We start from the raw sequence: 18,101 nt of genomic DNA on the forward strand, positions 1-18,101 counted from the left end.
ATGGGGCGGGGGGATGAGTCCGCAGCGGGCGGCAGCCCCCGCTCACAGGCAGCCCGTTCCGTTGGGGAGCCGACCTCGACCCTTGCGGGTGGGCAGAGGGGGTGCGGGCGGCTCGTCCTCCTCGGGGGGCGGCTCCGTTTCGGCGTCCGAGGGCTCGCTGGAGCCGCGTCGCCGGTTCTCCGGGCTGTAGAAGAAGGAGTGGGTGCGGAAAGCGGGAGCCATGTGCTCCTTGATGCTCTCCAGGAGCTGAATGAAGGATGGGCGCTGGCGAGGGTTCTGCTGCCAGCACAGACACATCAGTTCGTGGCTGCGGGACAAAGAGTGCATAGTGGGTATGGGGGTCCCCAGTCACCCCCGGCCACCTTAAGGGCAGCCGGCTCACCGGGGCTCCATGCAGACCAGAGGCCACGGTGGTGCTTACTGCCCACCCCAAGCAGTTCTGGTAAGAGATCCCCCCACTCACAGTTGATCAGGGCAGTTCTCCGGCCGCTCCAGGACGCCGTTGTCCATGACGTAGTGCAGGACCTGCTCGTTGGACATGCCCTGGTAGGGCTGCTCAGCCAGCGTGGTGATCTCCCACAGCACCACCCCGAAAGACCTGCAGCACCCACAGGTCAGCCCGGGGTGGGTGCGGGCTCACCCACGTGGCTCTCTCCAGCCCCATCACCCACCAGACATCAGACTGCGTGTTGAAGATGCCATCCTTGAGGGCCTCGGGGGACATCCAGCGGACAGGGAGCAGCCCCTTGCCCCCTTTGCGGTAATAATCTGTCTCGTAGATGTCCCGCGTCATGCCGAAATCTGGTGGAGGAGGAAGAAGAGGAGGAGAAAGGAGGAAGAGGAGAAAAAAGAATAAGAGAATGAAGAGGAGAAAGACAAGGAAGAGGAGGAAGATACAGAGCTATGAGCACCAGGACAAGGGGACCCATCCCAAGTCCATCCACCTCTGGCTGCCCACCTCCAATCTTGACGGTGAAGTCCTCGGACACCATGCAGTTGCGCGCGGCGAGGTCACGGTGCACAAACTTCTTGGCATTGAGGTAGGCCATGCCGTCGGCGATCTCACCTGCCATCTGGATCATGTCCTTAAGCGAGGGTGGAGGCAGCCCAGGGTTGTTCTGCACCACGCACAGAGAGAGGAGGCTTTGGGGGGACGTCCTTGGGGACGGGGTCTGTGCCCTCTCCTCTTAGGGCACCACGGCACCTGGGCAGCCCCTCACCTCGGCGTCGGGTCTGAGAGAGCGCAGGTAGCTCTTCAGGTCCCCACGTGTCATCAGCTCCATGATGACCAAGGCTGGCTGGCCCTGGGACACGACGCCAAGCAGACGGACCTGGGGAGCGAACGGAAACAGCATGTGGGCAGCCGCAGCCCCACGTCCCCGGCGATGTCCCCCTGCTGCCACCTACCACGTGGTGGCACTTGAAGGCCTTCATGACGGAGGCCTCCTTGAGGAACTCGATGCGCTCCCGCATGGTGGCCAGCTCGTTGACCGTCTTCAGGGCCACCTTGGTTTCCTCACCCTCGGCCACCAGCCCCACGTGCCAGCCCCTCGTACACCATCCCGAAGGAGCCCTGCCCCAGCTCCCGGATCACCGTGATCTTCTCCCGTGATACTTCCCATTCATCAGGGATGTACACTGCAGGGGGGGGGGTCACCATCACCGTCATCAATATCACCACCACCATCCCCATCCCCAAGCAGGGGAATGGGGCAGCAGACCCCAGGGGGACCCCTGCCCATCCCCACATACTGTCCGAGGCACTGAAGTACTCGGGGTTGACAGAGGCGTACAACGTCCCACTGGGGTAGCCATCATTGCTCCTGGGAGGATGGAGAGGTAGGCATGGCACAGAGGACAGGGGGACAAAGGAGGGGGACAAAAGACAAGGGGACAAGGGGCAGGGATGCCGTGCCACCTCCCCAACCCCAGCTCAGCTGAGTGCAGCCCTAGGGTTCGGAGGGGTCACTACCTCTTCTTATTGTAGAAGAAGACAAAGACAGCGAGGCAAGAGATGAGCACCATGAGGACCACAGGCGTAACAGTGAGCAGGATGTAGAAGCTGCCAGACTCCTCCTCGGCTGCCAGGAGTGTGTCCGTGGGGCAGAGTGTTGTGGGACCATTTGTAGCAGCACTCCGTGCCCTATGCTGCTCCCATCCCAAAGCATCCCCAAATCTCCCAAATTCCTGATTTAGCAGCATTCTTTCATCTTTTGGTGTCCAGGTCCAGGAGCACACCCTGATCCCCAATCCCACCAGTGCTCCCCAATTTCCTGGTGCACCATCCAGCAGTGCCCTGCCTCCCAGTTCCCAGCCCAGCAGACCCCAAAACCCCACTGGCATCCTCCTTGCCCCCATCAGGTACCTGGTCCCAGGATGTAAAACTTGACGAGTCCCGTCCAGGAGCCATTGCCAGCCAGAGATGTGGCACGGACCTTGGCTGAGTAATTCCCTGGCTGCAGCAGGGCCAGGTGCACGCCTCCATATTTAGCATAGCGGTGTCGGGAGACGCAGACAACAGTGGTGACCTCCTGGGGATGAAGGGGTAGTGGCAACGGGGACATCCCAGTCTTGGGGAGGGGGATGCCGAGTCGGATCCTCACCTCGCTCTCACGGCTGTACTTGATCTCATATTTGAGGATGAGCCCATTGGGGTTGTGGGGTTCCTGCCAGCGCAGCAGCACGCTGTTCTTGCTGGCTGGCTCCCAGGTCACGTTGCCGGGAATGTTGTCAGCTTGCACTGGACGGGACATAAATGGGCTCAGGATGAGAGGTGATGGCCTCACATTGCACCAGGGGAGGTTCAGATAGGATATTAGGATAAAACTGTTCTCAGAAAGAGTGATAAGGCATTGGAATAGGCTGCCCAGGGAGGGGGGCGGAGAAAGGTGTAGATGTGGCACTAAAGGATGTGGTTAATGGGCACGGCGGTGATATGTTGATGGTCGGAATTGATCTCAGCGCAGTTTTCCAACCTTAACGATTTTACGATTCCACCAGCCCAGTGCTGATCCCCTCCCAAAAGCACCACTACCCTCCCCTCTGCCCTTGGACGTACACTCAGGCATGGTCCTGGCGAAGACAAAAGTGGCCGCGCTGCAGCCCACGGTGTGCGCAGCGTGGTTGCATGCATGGATGTCGATGCGGTACTCTGTGAAGTGCCGCAGCCGCGACAGCACCGCACGGTCCCGCACCACTTTGTCCTCAAAGATCTGGAAGTCGTGTTTGGGTTCGGCTCTGGTGTGGCTTTGGGGTGGTGGCTCCACTGAGGAGGCGTTGGTGGGGGATGTGACGGCCATCAGGTCCCTGCGGCGCTTTGGGGTCCTGCAGGGATGGGAGGAGGTTTGGGGTCAGGGCACAGGGGGGCCTCACATGCAATGGGGTAAGGAGAGCCTCAGAGCTTTGGGGTTCTTCCCAGCTCACCGCTGTGGGTACTTGTTGATGGATGTCACCTTCCAAGGTGGCCTGAGACAGTAGGAAATGGATTAAAGAAGCCGAGGGACACCCTCCCTGTGGCAGAGCAATGCTTGGAGACCCCCTGACCCTGGTACCCCCAAAGCACCGGCACCTGGGGATGATGATGGAGTTATGGAGGAAGTTCTCAAACTTCTTCTGGAAGGACTCAGCCTCGCCCTCCATGCGGAGCTGCCCGTCAGCAGGGCGGCAGGGGCAGCAGCGCTCCTCTGCATCCTGCTCCACTTCAGGGCCATCCCCGTCACTGAAGCGCGTGTCTGCACTGCTGGTGGGCAGCTTCAGACCTGGAGGTGGGGATGGGCAGTGCTGCATTTCCATCTCCACCCCCATTCCAGCTCCACAGGGACCTGGGGATGTCCCCATCCCTGCATCATCCCTGGTAGCCCTCCCACACCTTTGTGGCAGTAGTCATTGACATAGAGCTCCATGTCCTCGGCCAGCTGCTGCCACAGCACCAGGTAGTAGGTGATGTTGCCATTGCGCTGCGTGGGTGGCTTCCAGCGCACCACGATGTGGGACGAGGAGTTGGACATGGAGATGACATCCCGCGGCACTGTCGGAGCTGGGAGGGCATGGGGACATCAGCCCCAGCCTGAGGTCACTTGAGGGCACCCCAAACCCCCCCAGCATCCCATACCTGCCGGCATGGTGCGGATGTAGACCACCTCGCTCTGCGCCCCATAGTTGCGCCCTTCCTCGGCGGTGGTGAGGGTGATGGCACGGACAAAGATGGCATATTGTGTCCACGGCCGCAGGTTGAGCAGGGCCACCCCTGGCTCCTGCTCGCTGCTGAGTGGCAGCTCCACGTCCAGCACATTCCAGCTCTGTGCCCCGCAAGCATCCTGCCCCACGTACTCTGATACATTCTGGAAAGGTCTGGCAACCACCCGGCCCCCAGCATCAGCTGGGGGTCCCGGCAGACCCCAAACCTCGCCATCTTCTGGGGCCCAGCAGCCCCAGATGTGCCTTGAGGATGCTGCAGGCTGGGGAACACGAGGATCACTTACGACTCCTTGTAGTAGACAATGAAGCTGAGGAGGTCTCGGTACTCAGGCGGCCGGTACCGTTCCCACTTGAGGAAGATGCGGTCGGACTCGGTGATGTTGGAGGTGAAGCGCAGGGTTTGGGTTTTGCCTGTGGAGGGGTGCAAGGGCTCAGAGTCACGGTGCCACCTGGTCCCCCCATCCCCATCCCTACACTCACAAGATGCCCGGTCCCCGTTGGTGCGCGGGTTGATCTCTGCCTTGTTCTGCCGCCCCTTGGTGCCCGTCACCTCCTCCATGTGGTAGATCTCAGCCAAGCAAAGCTTGGGGTTGAAGGCAAAATACATCTTGCCCACAGGGATAGAGAGGACGTGGTGGCTCCAGTCCCACAACTGCTGCAGATTCTGATTGTCCAGGACGTATAGGGTGTAATTCCTGGGGAAGAGGCAGATGGAGGTGATGGGCACAGGCACCCCACACCCAGGTGTCCTCAGCACATCCGGTCCTCACCCATCCACCATGGAGTCTCCACGGATCAGCTTGAGGTTCTTGAAGAAGGACAAGGAGACAAGGGCGAAGGAGTGCTTGATCTTCAGGAAGCCCGTGATGGTCTCGATGAGGCCCAGGCTGCTCTGCAGCTCTGAGGCCAGATTATCTGGGGACATTCCATGGGCATGAGTGTGATGTGGCGATGGAGCTGGCACTTGGGACCCTCACTCCCCATTAATTCTTCCTCCAAGGGAAATTCCCCCCCTGTGCCCCACGTCACCCTCCCAGCACTCACAGCCCCGGCGGATGTTGAGGATGAGGTTGCCCTCCACCAGAGTGCAGCCTGCCAGCTCCTGCGCTGCCCGCGTCGAGTCCACCGTCTTGGTGCCAACCTTGCATGCTTTGGGGCACAAACCCTCACACTTGTGGCAGAAGATGCTGCAGGGACAGGGACTGGGATGTAAGCCAGTCAAGGAGCCCCCTCCCTCCACTGCCAACCCTTAAGGGCAGGGGTCCCCACCTGCTTTCATTCCTGGTGTAGCCGGGGGGGCACTCAGAGAGGCACTGCTGCTGATGGATGACGAACTTGGAGGCGTCGCGTGGGTTGTCGGAGACCTTGCGCAGGCTGGCACAATACTCGGCCGTGACGCAGCGCCAGCCCTCATATTCGTAGGTGCGGGGTGGGCAAGAGGGCAAGCAGTGCCCATTGAAGTGGAAGTGACGGCAGGCCACGCAGGAGCGGCTGTCACGGGGCCGCCCGCAGCCCCCCAGGCACTCAGCATGGCAGCACTCACCCGACGCCGTGCACGCCGAGCCCGCACCGCATGGGCACACTGCAGGGAGGTGATGTCGGCAGTGGGAAAAGGGGATTGCAGGGTTTGGGTGGGTAGGGGGCTGGTGGCAGACTGCTGGTGTGGGGAGCAAGGAGAGAGGGCGGGGAGGAGTGGAGGGGCAGATGGAGGGATGAATGGATGAAGAAACGGATGGAGGGATGTGTGGGTGGGTGGATAGAGGGATGGGTGGATGGACAGATGGATGGATGCAGGGATGGATGGATGGAGGGATGGGTAGGTGGAAGGGTGGATGGAGGGAGGGTTGGTTGGATGGGTATATGGACAGAGCCGTGGATGGAAGGATGGCCAGACACATGGGTGGATGGACAGGTGGTAGATGGATGGGTGGGTACACAGACAGCTGGATGGACAGACGAAAGGCTGCATGGACAGTCAGGACAGACGGGCAAATGGACAAATGGACAGGTGAGGCTCACCGCATGCCAAGCCCCAGCCACCCAGCGGAGCCACGTGGTGCAGCCAGTGCTGGGGCAGTGGCCGAGGTTACAGCCCAGATAAGGATCTGTGTTTATAGTATATATTTCATTACCAGGCCTCCTGTTTACTGCAAACGAGCCCGGGAGGGGCGTGTATTTACCTCACCGCTGGGAAAACATGGCAGCTGGGAGCTGGCCTCTCCTCCCGAGAATGATACAGCGCGGATCCGATTACTCCATTGCAGCTCGCTCCCACGCAGGGACAGATGTATGCCCAGCTCTGCCCTCCCAGTGCCTCCCAGTGCCTCCCAGTGCTCCCCATCGGCTCCCAGCACTGGGATGAGCAGCCCCGCAGCACCTCACCCACCTTTCTGGCAGTAGCTGGAGGTCCAGCAGCGGTAATCCAACTGCCCATTGACAACGGTCTGCGCACACGGCTTCTCCACATCCAGGATACCTGGGCAGACGTCAGCGCACTCCTCGGCCAGCTTGTTGCCCACAATGTAGCTGTTGTCCACGGCGTCGGGCAGCAGCAGCCCCCAGTCGATGGTGGAGAGGTGGCAGAGCTCCTGGTTGCGCTCGATGCGCACCGAGCCGCGCAGCACGTGGCTCAGGCTGTGCAGCCCGATCTCCCGCAGGTGCGGCATCTCGAAGATGACCAACGCGTAGTTGAAGAAGAGGTTGGTGCCACGGATGACCGAAAGGTTGGGGAAGAGGTCCCGCAGGCTCTCCAACCCGTAGACACGGAAGAGGAGCAGGTACTCGGTGATCATCAGCAGGCGGGGGAAGCTGAGCCCGCGGAAGTCCTCGGCGCCCGTGGTGAACATCAGCAGGATCTGCAGGTTGCCCTCTATGATGGAGCAGTTCTCCAGCTTCTGCAGCTGCGACACGTCGTTGCGGATGTCCATGCTGCTGCAGACTGGGGTGGCAAGAAGGGGCCCGGGGGCAATGGGACGGCCCAGAGCATCCCGCACCACACAGGTGTCCCTGTCCCCCCCCGGATGGGGCCGCAGCGATGCGTGGCAGGGGTTAATGTCCTGCTCTGCCTGTCAGCTGCCTGCGGTTGCTGTGGGCAGCTGGGGCAGATGAGAGCAGCCGTGACAGGCAGCTGGCGCACCACAGCTCCTAGGGGGACAACACGGCTGCTGTGATGCTAACGAGGTCTGGCTCTGCGGGAGCTTCCCAGGACCGTTTCATAGCCCTTTGCCAACCCCATGGAGGCTGCAGCCCTTGGGGTAACAGCAGTGAGCACACAGCATCCTCCCACTGAATTGCTCCCATTGACACTTTGCAGAGATGGGGCTATGGGGTCACCATTCCAGAGGTTTTCCACGCCAGTGGGGGTAGGCACTGTAAGGGGCACCATGGGGCTGAGCATCTCCTGCTGTCTCTGCTCCCTTCCAGCAGCATCCCCAGCCTGAAACCTGACTCCTAGTTATTACGGAGAGAAACTCACTGATACTCAGAGAGGGATTTACTGTAAACACCGATAGCAAAGATGGCCAGCTCGGCGTGTACCCCAAACACCCAAGCAGTGCTGGCAACATGGAATGGAGCTGGAGCACCCAGCAGTGTGTGGCAAGGCAGCAATACACAGAGCCCCCCACCACCACCATGGGGTACCCTCGGGACATGGGAATCTTCATCCTGCTATGGAGCTGAGGATGCAGTACCAGCTCCGAGAGTGCAACACTGTGCTGCCACAGCCGTGACCTTGGCAAAGTCACAGTGGTCCCTGTGCTGAGCAGGGGAACAGAAGGAGAGAGGGGACCAGGAACAACTTGGTCCCTATTGTGGGTAGAGAGAATTCTGGGGTCCCCTGTGCCTTCACGGGGGCAGAGACAGAGCAAGAAGCGTTCCCAGGGCAGCTCTCAGTGTGAGTTTGGCTGCTTTATCCTCATTCCCCCTCCACTTCTCTCCAGCCCCATTGGGACTATCAATGGGGAAACTGAGGCAGAGAAAGGACAGACACACAGTGACAAACCCAGGCATGTGGGTCCCTCTGTCCCCACCCTGATGGCAGTGTGGGGACCCCACCAGGGACATCCCCACATAAGCCTCTGGGGGCTTTTCCTGATCCAGGACCATCAGAACCCTGTGCCTGTCCCCCAGGTTGCATCCCCAGACTAGAAGGTTTAAGCATCATTTTCCATCACTGCTGAGTGCAGTGGCTTCATGGAATCATTTCCCACAAAAGCAAGCGATGTTCTGACCCCAGCACAGGGCCCCCACCCCATTTCCTCCCCAGCTCCAAACCCCAAAGGTCACAGCCATGCTCGTGCTGCCAGGTGAGGATTGCAGCAGCGGGGCCATCGCATCGGAGGGGAAACTGAGGCAGCAAACACAAAGCTTCACCTGGAGGCTCAGCCAAGAACTCCAAAACCCCAAAACCCATCCCCCCTCACCCCGCTTCCCATCACTTACTTTCAGAGGGGGCCTGCACCGGGGGCAACAGGAGGGGGCTGAGGAGCAGCAGGGCAAGCAGCAGCCGTAGGACCCCCAATGCCCCCATCCCGTGGGGCCACGTCTCACTCCTGCCCGGTGCTGCTGCAGGCGGGCACACGTCCGGCCCCGCACGCCGGGCACTCCTTGCCAGTAGCGAGGCACGCCGGGAGAAGGGTGGCCCCGTGGCCCCTTCACTTTTGTTTTCGGCTGCCACACACAAAATATTTAGCCTGACAACTGTGTGGGGCCGGGCCAGGGCCAGGGCCAGGGCTTGTTTGGGAAATAGAGGGGAGAAAACAGGGCGGCCCTGAGTGCAGTGGGGCTAGAGGGGGTCAGGGAGTGTGAGATGCCCCCAGTCCTTGTGTTCTTCAGGATGATGCTCTGTGCTTCGCTTTCTGCAGGTGTGGGTATTGTGGGGAGGATTCGAGGGCACAGCTACATCCAGGGAGACCCAGAGAGGGGTCAATCCCAGGGAACAAGGGAGCAAAGAGGAGGAAGAGGAGGAGGAAGAGGAAGAGGAGGAGGATGAGGATGAGGAGGCGGAGGGGGAGGAAGCTGCTCTGCTCAACACCCAAGATATGAGGATTGGGGCACGTTTATTTCTCGAATTAGAGCCAAGGGAAGGGCAGAGCCCTCAGGTGAGGGAGTACCTGGGGAGCACAGCAGTGCCCCTGGTTCTGCCCCAGTGGCCCTCAGCACAGCAGCACCGGGAGCAGCAGCTCCAGCACCCAGGTGCTCACATCTGCTAGGGGTGAAGGGAGGTCCAGAGGTCCCTTTTGTGGGACGGCCCCACTCTGCTGTCCCCACCCTGGGGGGGAGCTCAGGAGCAGCTGCTCCTACGGCGACGGAGCAACGTCACGGGGCGGCTGCCTTCCTCCTCCTGGTCGCTCTCACAGCAGCGCTGGGGGCACAGAAGGGCACAGAGGGGCTGAAGGGCAGGGACAAGACCACGGGCCCCCCCCAGTGAGGGCACAGCCCCTCAGTATCCATTATGCACCCCCAGCATCTCACCAGCTCCTCGCCCTCCGTCCTGGGGCTGCAAAGCAGCCGCATGCGGCACAGCCGGTTGCAGGCAGACACCATGTTGTAAGAGAGCTGGGGGAGCAGCAAGGCAGGGGTCTGTGCACGGAGCTCTCCCCTCCACCCCTGTACTGGAGCACAGACCCCACCACGGTCCCCTGCCCAAATGCACCCAGCCCTGGGGTGGAGCACGAATGGCTTCACACAAACACCCAAAGGCGGTGGGACCCCACATCCTGCCGTCCCCATCCCTCATCCCCTTATCCCTCCCTTTCACCTTCCACTTCCTCCGGGCGTTGAACTTGCGGAAGTTTTTCATGTTGATGGAGGAGCGGCACCGCTTTGCTGCCTGTTTCCTGTTCAGGGGCTGCAGGGACGAAGCTGTGGCATCATCACTGCACCCCTTCCCCACTCCCTCAGCACACGGCAGCCAGGGGAGCCCAGCTATGTTCCCCCCTTCTATCTCACCTTAATCCAGGGGTGCACAAGGCACTCAGATGCAGTCATTCGCTCCCTGCAACGGAGAGGGCTGTGATGGCAGGGGTCTGGGGACCCCCCCAGGGATGGGGACAGAGACCCCCAGGGACTGGGACAGAGACAGGGATGGCACTCACTGAGGCTCCTTCACCAACAGCTGTCGGATGAAGTCCTTGGCCATCTCAGAGGTGTCACTGAAGTAGCGCTCCTCGAACTCATAGGCGCCCTCCAGGACGTTGGAGAGGGTCTCAGCATCTGTCTCACCCTGGAAGGGGGACAAGCCGCTGAGCCTGCGGGGACACGAGGGAGCGTGAGCACCGGAGATGGACCTGCCACGCTGCCCCCTGTGCCTCAGTTTCCCCCAGCTGCATTTTCCCCTCGCTACTACTCACAGGATGTAGGTGATAACCCCGATGCTCCTGAAAGACAGAGGGTGGGGGTCAGGACTGTCCTCTGGGGCTCCCTACAGTGGTACCGTGGGTCCCCCTGAGACCCCTGTCCCTCTCCTCACCACATGTCGGTGGCGGAGCTCAGTGGTTCGTAGTTGATCACTTCGGGAGCTAGGGGTGAAGGAAAAGCAGGGGGGGGCATGTCAGGTGGAAGCACCACACGGGCACCCCGATATGTCCCCAATTATGCAGGTCCCCCTCCCAGCGAAGCTGTCCCAGCTCTTGTCTGCCCCTTAGAGCTGGGGCTCCAGGGGTCCCGCTGCCCCCCAAGCCCAGCTGGGAGCTCCATACCGATGTACTGGGGGGTCCCACAGAGGCTCTTGAAGGTGACACCATCCTCCAGCTTCTGGGCCAGGCCAAAGTCGATGATCTTGATTTGGGGCTTGGGCACATCCTTCTCCTGCAGCATGATGTTCTCAGGCTGCATGGGGGTGGGTGAGGAACAATAAAATACCCCAGAACCACCCCCAGGTAGGACGCAGCCATAGGGTGGGGGGGACACCCTGGGTCAGCCAGGGACCTGCACAGGCACCTTGAGGTCAAAGTGGGCGATGTGGCGCCCATGAAGGTACTGCACCCCAAGCAGGATCTGCTCCAGGAACTCGATGGCCTCCTCCTCCAACAGCATCTCCTTCTCCGCAATAAAGTCAAAGAGTTCCCCACCACGCATCCTGCAGGGCAGGGCAATGCTGGGAGGGTTTGGAGGGAGCACAACACCAGTATCCCCATCACCCAACCCCAGGACGCCGCTCACAGCTCCAGCACCAGCACCATCTCAGCTCTGCATGTGAAGAGGTCGTGCAGCTGCATGATGTTGGGGTGCTGCAGGTCCCGCAGGATGGCCACCTCCTGTTCCACCTGCACCCTCTCCAGGCCCCGCCGGCTGCCCCGGCACCGCCGCGTCTTCACAAATTTGGCAGCATAGAAAGTGCCGGTGCTGCGCTCCCGGCACCGCCTCACCACTCCGAAGTGTCCACTGCAAGGGAACCCAGGGCACGGGTGGGGATGGGAGGGGGGCACGACTGCAATGCCACTATTCCGCACACCCCACACCACCCTACTCACCTGCCCAGCGTCTCCAGCAGCTCATACAGCTCCTCCACACTGCGTGCACGCAGGGCGACCGCCTGCAGGAGTGCACGGACCTGGCTTAGCCCCACGGGGAGCACCCAAACAAAGTCTCCCATGGGCGGCACCCCCTGGTACATGCTGCAGGGGGTTCACAGATGTCTCCTGCCCCTCCTCCCCCAGTTTGCATCCCCAGGACTCCTCCCGTTGCTCTCACCTGAGGGCTGTCGGAGGCAGCCCCGCCATCCTCAGCCATGGCTGCAAAGATAAATAGACAGAGGGGATGGGAAGGGGGCAGCAGGACCAAGAAGAGCCCTCCCAAAACTCACCACACCGATGGCGCAGCTCCTAAGCAAAGAGGGAAACGGAGGCAGGGCGTGTGGCCGAGTGTGCAGTGCTGAGGGGTAGCACCCAATGCCAGAGGCAGGGTCCTCCTCCAGCAAGAAAAAACACCTCGATAAAGGAACACAACGAGGGAGCACGGGACCTGGCGGCTTTGTGCACGGTTGTCCCCATCGATGGCCAAGCAGAGCTGTCTCCAGCCCTGATCCTCACCCCGAGCCTTCCCCCCTCCACGCTCTGCTTGCTCCCAGCACCGCCAGCCCCGTTGGACGGCAGCTCTGCACAGTGACAGCCCCGTGCCACCCCCGGGCAGCGCAGGCACCCCGCCAGGCACTGCACAGCCTCGGATCCACGTAGGCTGGAGCCTGGTGACCGTCCCCAACATGTGACAGAGCTGTGGGGGCACTGGGGAGGCAGCTTTTGTGGTGACAACGGCACCGTTGTCCCCAAGGCAATGCTGTCCCTTGTGCTTGCTGTGCACCCCAGCACCCTTACCTCTGCTCTCAGTTCCGGCGATGGGGATGAAGACCCTTCGTGGGACAGTGCCACACTCTGCTCCGTGCCACTGCTGCGCTTTGGTTTCCTCGAAGCTGCTGTGATTCCTGGGATCCGCTGGGCAGCGGCTCAGGGAAAAACAGCAGGAAACGCCAAGAGCTGCTCGTCTGCTTCCAAGGTCTCGTGAGAAATCCCCCCACGCTGTCCCCGCCCGGCAGCGCCCGGACAGCTGCAAAGGGGCTGGGAGAGGCCTTGTAGGGTCACATCCTCGAGGAGCAGCTCGGGGGCCGTGGCTGTTCTGTCCGCAGCCGTGAGCACCAGGGTTGCAAACAGGAAACCTGCCTGACCACCGATAGAAATAGTTCAACCCGGCTGCCCGGAGGGGAAACGGTGCAGGGTGTGAGGGCAGGGAGGAGGAACAGGTTTCTTAAGGTGGAGAGAGCCGGGGGGCACCACGCCGTGGGGCTGGGGGTGCTCTGTCCCCACTACAGATGTGCAAAGCTCCAGTGCAGGGCTGCAACCTGGCTCCAGCACAGCTACGGGTTGGGCTTTGTGCAAGAAACAGGGGTGCAGATGGGACAAAGAGGTTTTGTGGGTGCAGGAAGAAGGGAACCCAGCCAGCCCTGCACCCCCAACTGCAACACACCTTGTTGGCACAGCGAGCACCAGGTGCACCCCATGCACCCAGGTAACTCTTGCACGGCTTTACAGCCACCAGCAGCTGAACACGCTGAGGGTGAAGGGAAAGAGGGCAAAGAGGTGCTCCCACGGTGCCACCCACAGCCCCCACCGTTGTTCCGTGACGTGGCCCCGGCGTGCAACTCGCCGCTTCCTGCCCATCACCGTGCTGAGTGCAGCACCAGCGCTGCCCACCCCACAGCCCCCGGGTCCTGGTGGAGGTAGGGGTGAGGGCTGGGAGGGGGCTGGGGGTGTCCCAGGGGTCCGTGTGTTGAGATGGGAGCAAAAAGGTTGGGAAGCAAAGACTGGAACAGGGGCATGGAGGGGTTGTTGCCATGATGGATGGCAATGGAGGATAAAGGCAATGTGGGGAGCAGGACTTGGTGCTCAGCTCCTTGCTGTGGTTTTGGTGGGCCTTCGCTGCTCCTTTTAGTGCCTCTTTGGATGGGGGATCATTCTGGGTGCACGCAGCTCCCAGGTCCTCTCAGTGCTGCGTTAAGGTCCCAGTCTGGTGTTCCCGGCCTTCCAGGACCCCAGTTTGGACAGGCTCGGTCCGGTCCCAGTGACTCAGAGCTGGTGACACAGCGTGGCCGTTTCCACCCCCTCGAGCATCTGCTCAGGATTAACTTTGGCCGAGTGTTGGCGGGACTCAGATGAGCCCTGCATGCACGCAGAGCCGCTGACACACACAGGGTTGGTTCTTCCCAGAACTTCGGGTTCCCAGCAGCGCTGTGAGGGCGACCAGGAAGAAACAGGGCGAGGAGCAGTACCCTATGGGGCAGCATGGGGGCTGCTGGGACCCTCAGCCCGCTCCTTTCTGCAACCCGAGTACAGGTGGCTCCATGGATGACACCCAACCCCTCTTCATCACCTTCAAATGCGTTGCTGGAGACAAGGCAGATAGCATCCAGCCAGGACACAGCATGACCCTGCTGCAGCCCCACAGTGTGGAGCACTGTGATGCATGGGGCAGGAGGGGACAGGAGGCAGCGGAGGGCCCCCAACCTCAGCTGCCCCTTGCTCCCTGCCACGTGCTGCAGGGCTGCTCCCAGGCCAGGGAGGTTGCAGCATCTCTGCGGGCACGCACCAAGCTGTGGTTTGAGCAGACCCAAGTGCATCGGCTGGGGGCCACGGGCAATCTGCCAGCCTGGTTCCACGGCTTCATCAGTCGCAAGTGAGCAAGGAATCCCAGGGGTGGTCCTGCACACCCACGGGATGCTCCCACAGGTGGGTGAAGCCCTGGGATCCATTCCTGCAGGGACACAGAACAGATGCTGCAGGATGAACCGCTGGGCTGCTTCCTGGTGCGCTTCAGTGAGAGCACGGTGGGCTTCGTGCTGTCCTACAGGTGAGGGAGCCCAGCCCAGGGCTATGGGCACGCTCGACCCCACGCTGTGCCATCACCAACCCCTCTGTCCTCCCCCGCAGGGGCAGAGAGCGCTGCCGACACTTTGTGCTGGACCAGCTGCCCAATGGGCACTACGTGATCCTGGGTGAGCACAGTGCCCACCCCGAGCTGGCCGAGCTGCTGCAGCACTACACCCACGTTCCCATCCCACCCTACGGTGAGCTGCTGACCGTGCCGTGGGGACAGGTAAGCACGCCTTCTCATTGCAGCAATTAGCTGCTTCATTAGCCCCAGCAGGACGTGGGAGGAACAGCTGCTTTCCTGCTTCACTGAAGCTGCTTTCTCCAGGGAAATCAGGGAATCCAGGCCAGAGAAATCAAAGCGTCACGGCTGGGGTTGGCACTTCAGTGCCACCTCTACCCTGAGGACCACCCAACGTCACAGCTGGGCCAGTCCTGGCCTCGTGACTGCCTTCCTTTCACCCTTTGCACTTTGCAGGACAAGGCCTGTGGAGTGATGCGCACCCCAAATGGCAGCTCCACATCCTGCAAGGCACCAGCAAACCACCCAGCATACAGCACCATGGCCAAGCGGGTGCCAGGAGATGGGCAGGCAGCAGAGAGTGGCCCAGAGGAGGTAAAGGCAGGGCCTGGGGCACAGAGGTGCTTTCCAGGGCAGCCTGGACATAGCACGTGCTGATGGGGTAGGGATGCAGCCAGTCCATGAGGATGCAGCTGGGGTAGGGATGCTGGTGGCCCATGAGGATGCAGCTGGGGTAGGGATGCTGCTGGTCCATGGGATGGGGATGCAGCTGGTCCAATGGGATCAGCCCCTTCCCCACACTGTCCTCAGCATTCCCTCCCTCTCCAGGCCTCCAACACCCCCCTGCCACTCCCTGCCAAGGTCAGCTCCTCAGTGACCACCCAGGGACCACGCAGCCACACCAGCAGCGAAGGAGCAGAAGCCAACAGCCCCTCCACGCAGACACACCTTGAAGCCAACCCTGTTGAGATGCTTGATGCCAAGTACCAGCAGCTGATGCGTTTCCATACCTATGCAGAGCCCCACGAGGACACGGCCCTGCCTGTGGAGCCTATTCCTTTCTATGCCATGGGCTGGGGCTCCAGCCCCAGCCCTGAGGCTAACATCTATGCAGAGGTGGCCACAGTCCAGCAAGAGCCACCCCCCCGAGGGGCATGGAGCCCTGGATCCCTGCTGGCCCCCACATTTCTGCGCCGGCGGTTGTCTCGCAGCCTTTCCAACCAGGGCTTCCACAGAAGGCAGCTGCCAGCGACTCCCACTGCAGGCACCATGCAGAGAGCAGCTCCCCGACCGGCCCCAGAGGTGCGTTTCCATGCACCTGCCATAAGGCACAAGCTCTGGTGCAGGACCAAGCTCTCCAGCCAGCCCTCACCCAGCACGAAATCACCATCTCACCAGTTTCCCTTCCTGCAGATTCCCCTGACCCCAGTGAACTCAGCACTGGAGTTTGATGACCCCGTGTACAGCCCAAGGATGAGCAGCACCAAGCAAGCCGCAGCTCCAGAGAACATTTACGAGCAGGTTTCTAGAGGCCACCCCTAAGGCACATAGGTAGGGCCATGGCAATGCCCAGCCTCTCGTTGGCACAAGGTCTGCCTGCTCTGCTCTTGCAGGGCAGAGGGAGACCCCCGGACCTTGGAGGCAGTCCCAGGCACACCAGCAGCATCCATCAGCTCTGCGTTGGGATTCACATGCTTTTCCTGGCACGGTCGCCTGCTTCCCAAACCCTGTTCAAAGGGGATGAGGAAGAACGGATTTAATTTATCTTCGCAGAAAGAGATTGCTATGAATAGAATCAGGGTGGAGGAAAAGGCTATTAGAGCAGAACCAGATGGGTTTCGGGCAGGGCTGGTGCCATCCATGCAGCATTCGCTGGCTGCTCAAACAAGCCTGGTCCTGCCAACAGATGCCTTGAGCTCTGCCTGCTTGCTCAGCCACCAAGCACAGAGCAGCACCAAACCCCAGAACAGAAGACGAGGATGACATGGAGCCAGTGCTGCCCCATTGCTGCCCCATTGCACAACCCCAATTCCTTGCTCTGCCCCCAGTGTGCAGTGACACTGAATGTGGTTCTCATCAGTCCTGGTGCACACAGCCACAACAGAAGGGAAAAGTGTGTGAGAGCAACCAGAGACCCAAATTTGGAAGCGTTGGAGCTTCAAAAGGAGGACTGAAAAGGAGAACAGAGGTTTATGCTTCTACCTCTAAGAAAATCACTTCCGTTTTTCACAAGCCTTCGTGTTCTTGCTCATAAATGGCTAAAAGCAGAGCAAAAGTCAGCAGTGATTGCCATCCTCCTAAGTCCCCTCTAGTGTTAAAAATGAGCAATTACATATTGAAAAGGCAAAAATAAACACGGGGATCTGAATGCTGCCTTCAGTCCCTGGGAGGGATTGGCAGGATGAAGCCAGAGGAGCTCAGACCCACGAAACTGCAGTGGGAAAAAGCCTTCCAGGTGCTGCTGCCCCACATTCAGGACACCTGACCCTCACTGCACACACAGCAGAGGACAAGGAACCCAACAGCAGTTGGGCAGCACAGCAGAACCCAACCCACGATCCTCACCTCGTGCCTCACACTGCAAACAGCTGTGGTTCAGTTCATTTAAAAGTTTATTCCTTTATCAAATCTCTTGTCAGAGGATTTCACTGTACATATAAGATATGAATAAATTACTCAACAGTAACTTTATTTTGGTCATTCGGATACTCAAACTTGGCTCTGCAAAGTACTAAAACATCCAGGAAACTAAACTAGAAGTTACATTTCTTTTTTAAATATTCTAAGAAACAAATTCTTTCATTGGGGTTTTTTTCTTGGCTCCTTTTTAACAGGCAATGGGAGAAAAACAACCTCATGGAGCTTTTTTCCTAAATGGAGTAACCACTATTTTAACTGCAGTTACAACAAATACAACCCTTAGTGTTGGAAATGTGAGTTAAAGAACCAGACCAGCTCCCTGCTCCCTTCAGCATCACACAGTGGTGAACAATGAGCTAAGAGAGGTCACAGAGATTTGGCTAAAAGATGCATGGGTTGGGCTGGTGAGGTTGCACATGATTTGCAGTCACACCACCTAGATCTAATACCTTAAATCAATTTAATTTTTAAAAAGTTAAGGCCGGACACTGTCTCCTCTTCCCAGCCCAGAGGGTAATGTTAACACTAAAACAGATGTGATGCCTTTATAGGAAACAAAATTCATACAAACAAGCTAAAAAGCTGAAAAATAAATGTACAGTAGGCAGCTTTCATTGTGCCTGCTCCCAGGAAACTGGGATACTCAGTTCTATAAGCATGGAGATCAGATTGTTACAGCACTGTCGGCCTTGGATCAGAGGGAGGAGGAAGAAGGGGAAAAGGGAAGCGATGTACACACAACCATCAGGTATACCCAAAGGTTCTCAGCAGCAGCTCGTGCTGGCTGAGGTCCTCACTGCTTTCTGCACTCGACACTGCACTATTTTCACTTCTGTTCCAAGCTCCGATCTGTCACTTTGCTTCTCCTTTGAAACAAAAAA

General features: G+C 59.7%; 3 protein-coding genes across 5 annotated transcripts; 1 reads left to right on the forward strand and 2 right to left on the reverse strand.

The window, feature by feature from the left end:
* Window positions 1-6: 6 nt before the first annotated feature.
* On the reverse strand, window positions 7-9,142 carry INSRR (insulin receptor related receptor). The gene is given in 23 exon segments (XM_010723849.2): window positions 7-307; window positions 464-598; window positions 672-801; window positions 959-1,118; window positions 1,221-1,331; window positions 1,408-1,536; window positions 1,538-1,638; window positions 1,753-1,823; window positions 1,973-2,081; window positions 2,366-2,531; window positions 2,604-2,740; window positions 3,059-3,324; window positions 3,424-3,465; window positions 3,569-3,758; window positions 3,869-4,036; window positions 4,112-4,350; window positions 4,482-4,608; window positions 4,678-4,892; window positions 4,968-5,112; window positions 5,242-5,384; window positions 5,467-5,779; window positions 6,584-7,135; window positions 8,641-9,142. Coding segments are annotated over 23 exon segments (4,002 nt in total). The 5' UTR covers window positions 8,729-9,142; the 3' UTR covers window positions 7-42.
* A 98-nt stretch (window positions 9,143-9,240) lies between these two features.
* Window positions 9,241-13,261, reverse strand: LOC100540942 (death-associated protein kinase 2-like). 3 transcript variants are annotated; one of them, XM_010723851.3, is made up of 14 exons: window positions 13,159-13,255; window positions 12,513-12,854; window positions 11,893-11,933; window positions 11,673-11,734; window positions 11,362-11,583; window positions 11,140-11,278; window positions 10,899-11,028; window positions 10,670-10,718; window positions 10,551-10,577; window positions 10,296-10,448; window positions 10,150-10,195; window positions 9,959-10,048; window positions 9,673-9,756; window positions 9,241-9,562 (listed from the first exon to the last, which is right to left on the reverse strand). In XM_010723851.3, the coding sequence occupies exons 1-14, from the start codon at window positions 13,190-13,192 to the stop codon at window positions 9,482-9,484; spliced, it is 1,500 nt and encodes a 499-aa protein (XP_010722153.1). In that variant the 5' UTR covers window positions 13,193-13,255; the 3' UTR covers window positions 9,241-9,481. The 3 variants fall into 3 exon arrangements, with proteins under 3 accessions (XP_010722153.1, XP_031412783.1, XP_010722154.1); XM_031556923.1 differs by lacking the exon at window positions 13,159-13,255 and adding an exon at window positions 12,005-12,128 and having other exon boundaries at window positions 12,513-12,570; XM_010723852.3 differs by lacking the exons at window positions 9,241-9,562; window positions 9,673-9,756 and having other exon boundaries at window positions 9,959-10,062; window positions 13,159-13,261.
* On the forward strand, window positions 13,196-17,276 carry SH2D2A (SH2 domain containing 2A). The gene is made up of 7 exons (XM_031556925.1): window positions 13,196-13,411; window positions 14,025-14,364; window positions 14,449-14,538; window positions 14,619-14,784; window positions 15,037-15,174; window positions 15,409-15,882; window positions 15,994-17,276. The coding sequence occupies exons 2-7, from the start codon at window positions 14,033-14,035 to the stop codon at window positions 16,120-16,122; spliced, it is 1,329 nt and encodes a 442-aa protein (XP_031412785.1). The 5' UTR covers window positions 13,196-13,411; window positions 14,025-14,032; the 3' UTR covers window positions 16,123-17,276.
* Window positions 17,277-18,101: the final 825 nt, after the last annotated feature.

The sequence above is a fragment of the Meleagris gallopavo genome, chromosome 27 (assembly GCF_000146605.3).
Source record: "Meleagris gallopavo isolate NT-WF06-2002-E0010 breed Aviagen turkey brand Nicholas breeding stock chromosome 27, Turkey_5.1, whole genome shotgun sequence".
Lineage (NCBI taxonomy): Eukaryota > Metazoa > Chordata > Aves > Galliformes > Phasianidae > Meleagris > Meleagris gallopavo.

Bases quoted from the DNA above. Each gene is read 5' to 3' on its own strand.
- SH2D2A (XM_031556925.1), top strand. From the start codon at position 14,033: ATGGATGACACCCAACCCCTCTTCATCACCTTCAAATGCGTTGCTGGA. The intron at 14,365-14,448 runs GTGAGCAAGGAA...CCATTCCTGCAG, and splicing joins CACGGCTTCATCAGTCGCAA to GGACACAGAACAGATGCTGC. The intron at 14,785-15,036 runs GTAAGCACGCCT...TGCACTTTGCAG, and splicing joins TGACCGTGCCGTGGGGACAG to GACAAGGCCTGTGGAGTGAT.
- LOC100540942 (XM_010723851.3), bottom strand. From the start codon at position 13,192: ATGGGGTGCACCTGGTGCTCGCTGTGCCAACAAG. The intron at 11,584-11,672 runs GTGAGTAGGGTG...GTTCCCTTGCAG, and splicing joins CTGCTGGAGACGCTGGGCAG to TGGACACTTCGGAGTGGTGA. The intron at 10,049-10,149 runs GTGAGATAGAAG...TCGTCCCTGCAG, and splicing joins TTGTGCACCCCTGGATTAAG to CCCCTGAACAGGAAACAGGC.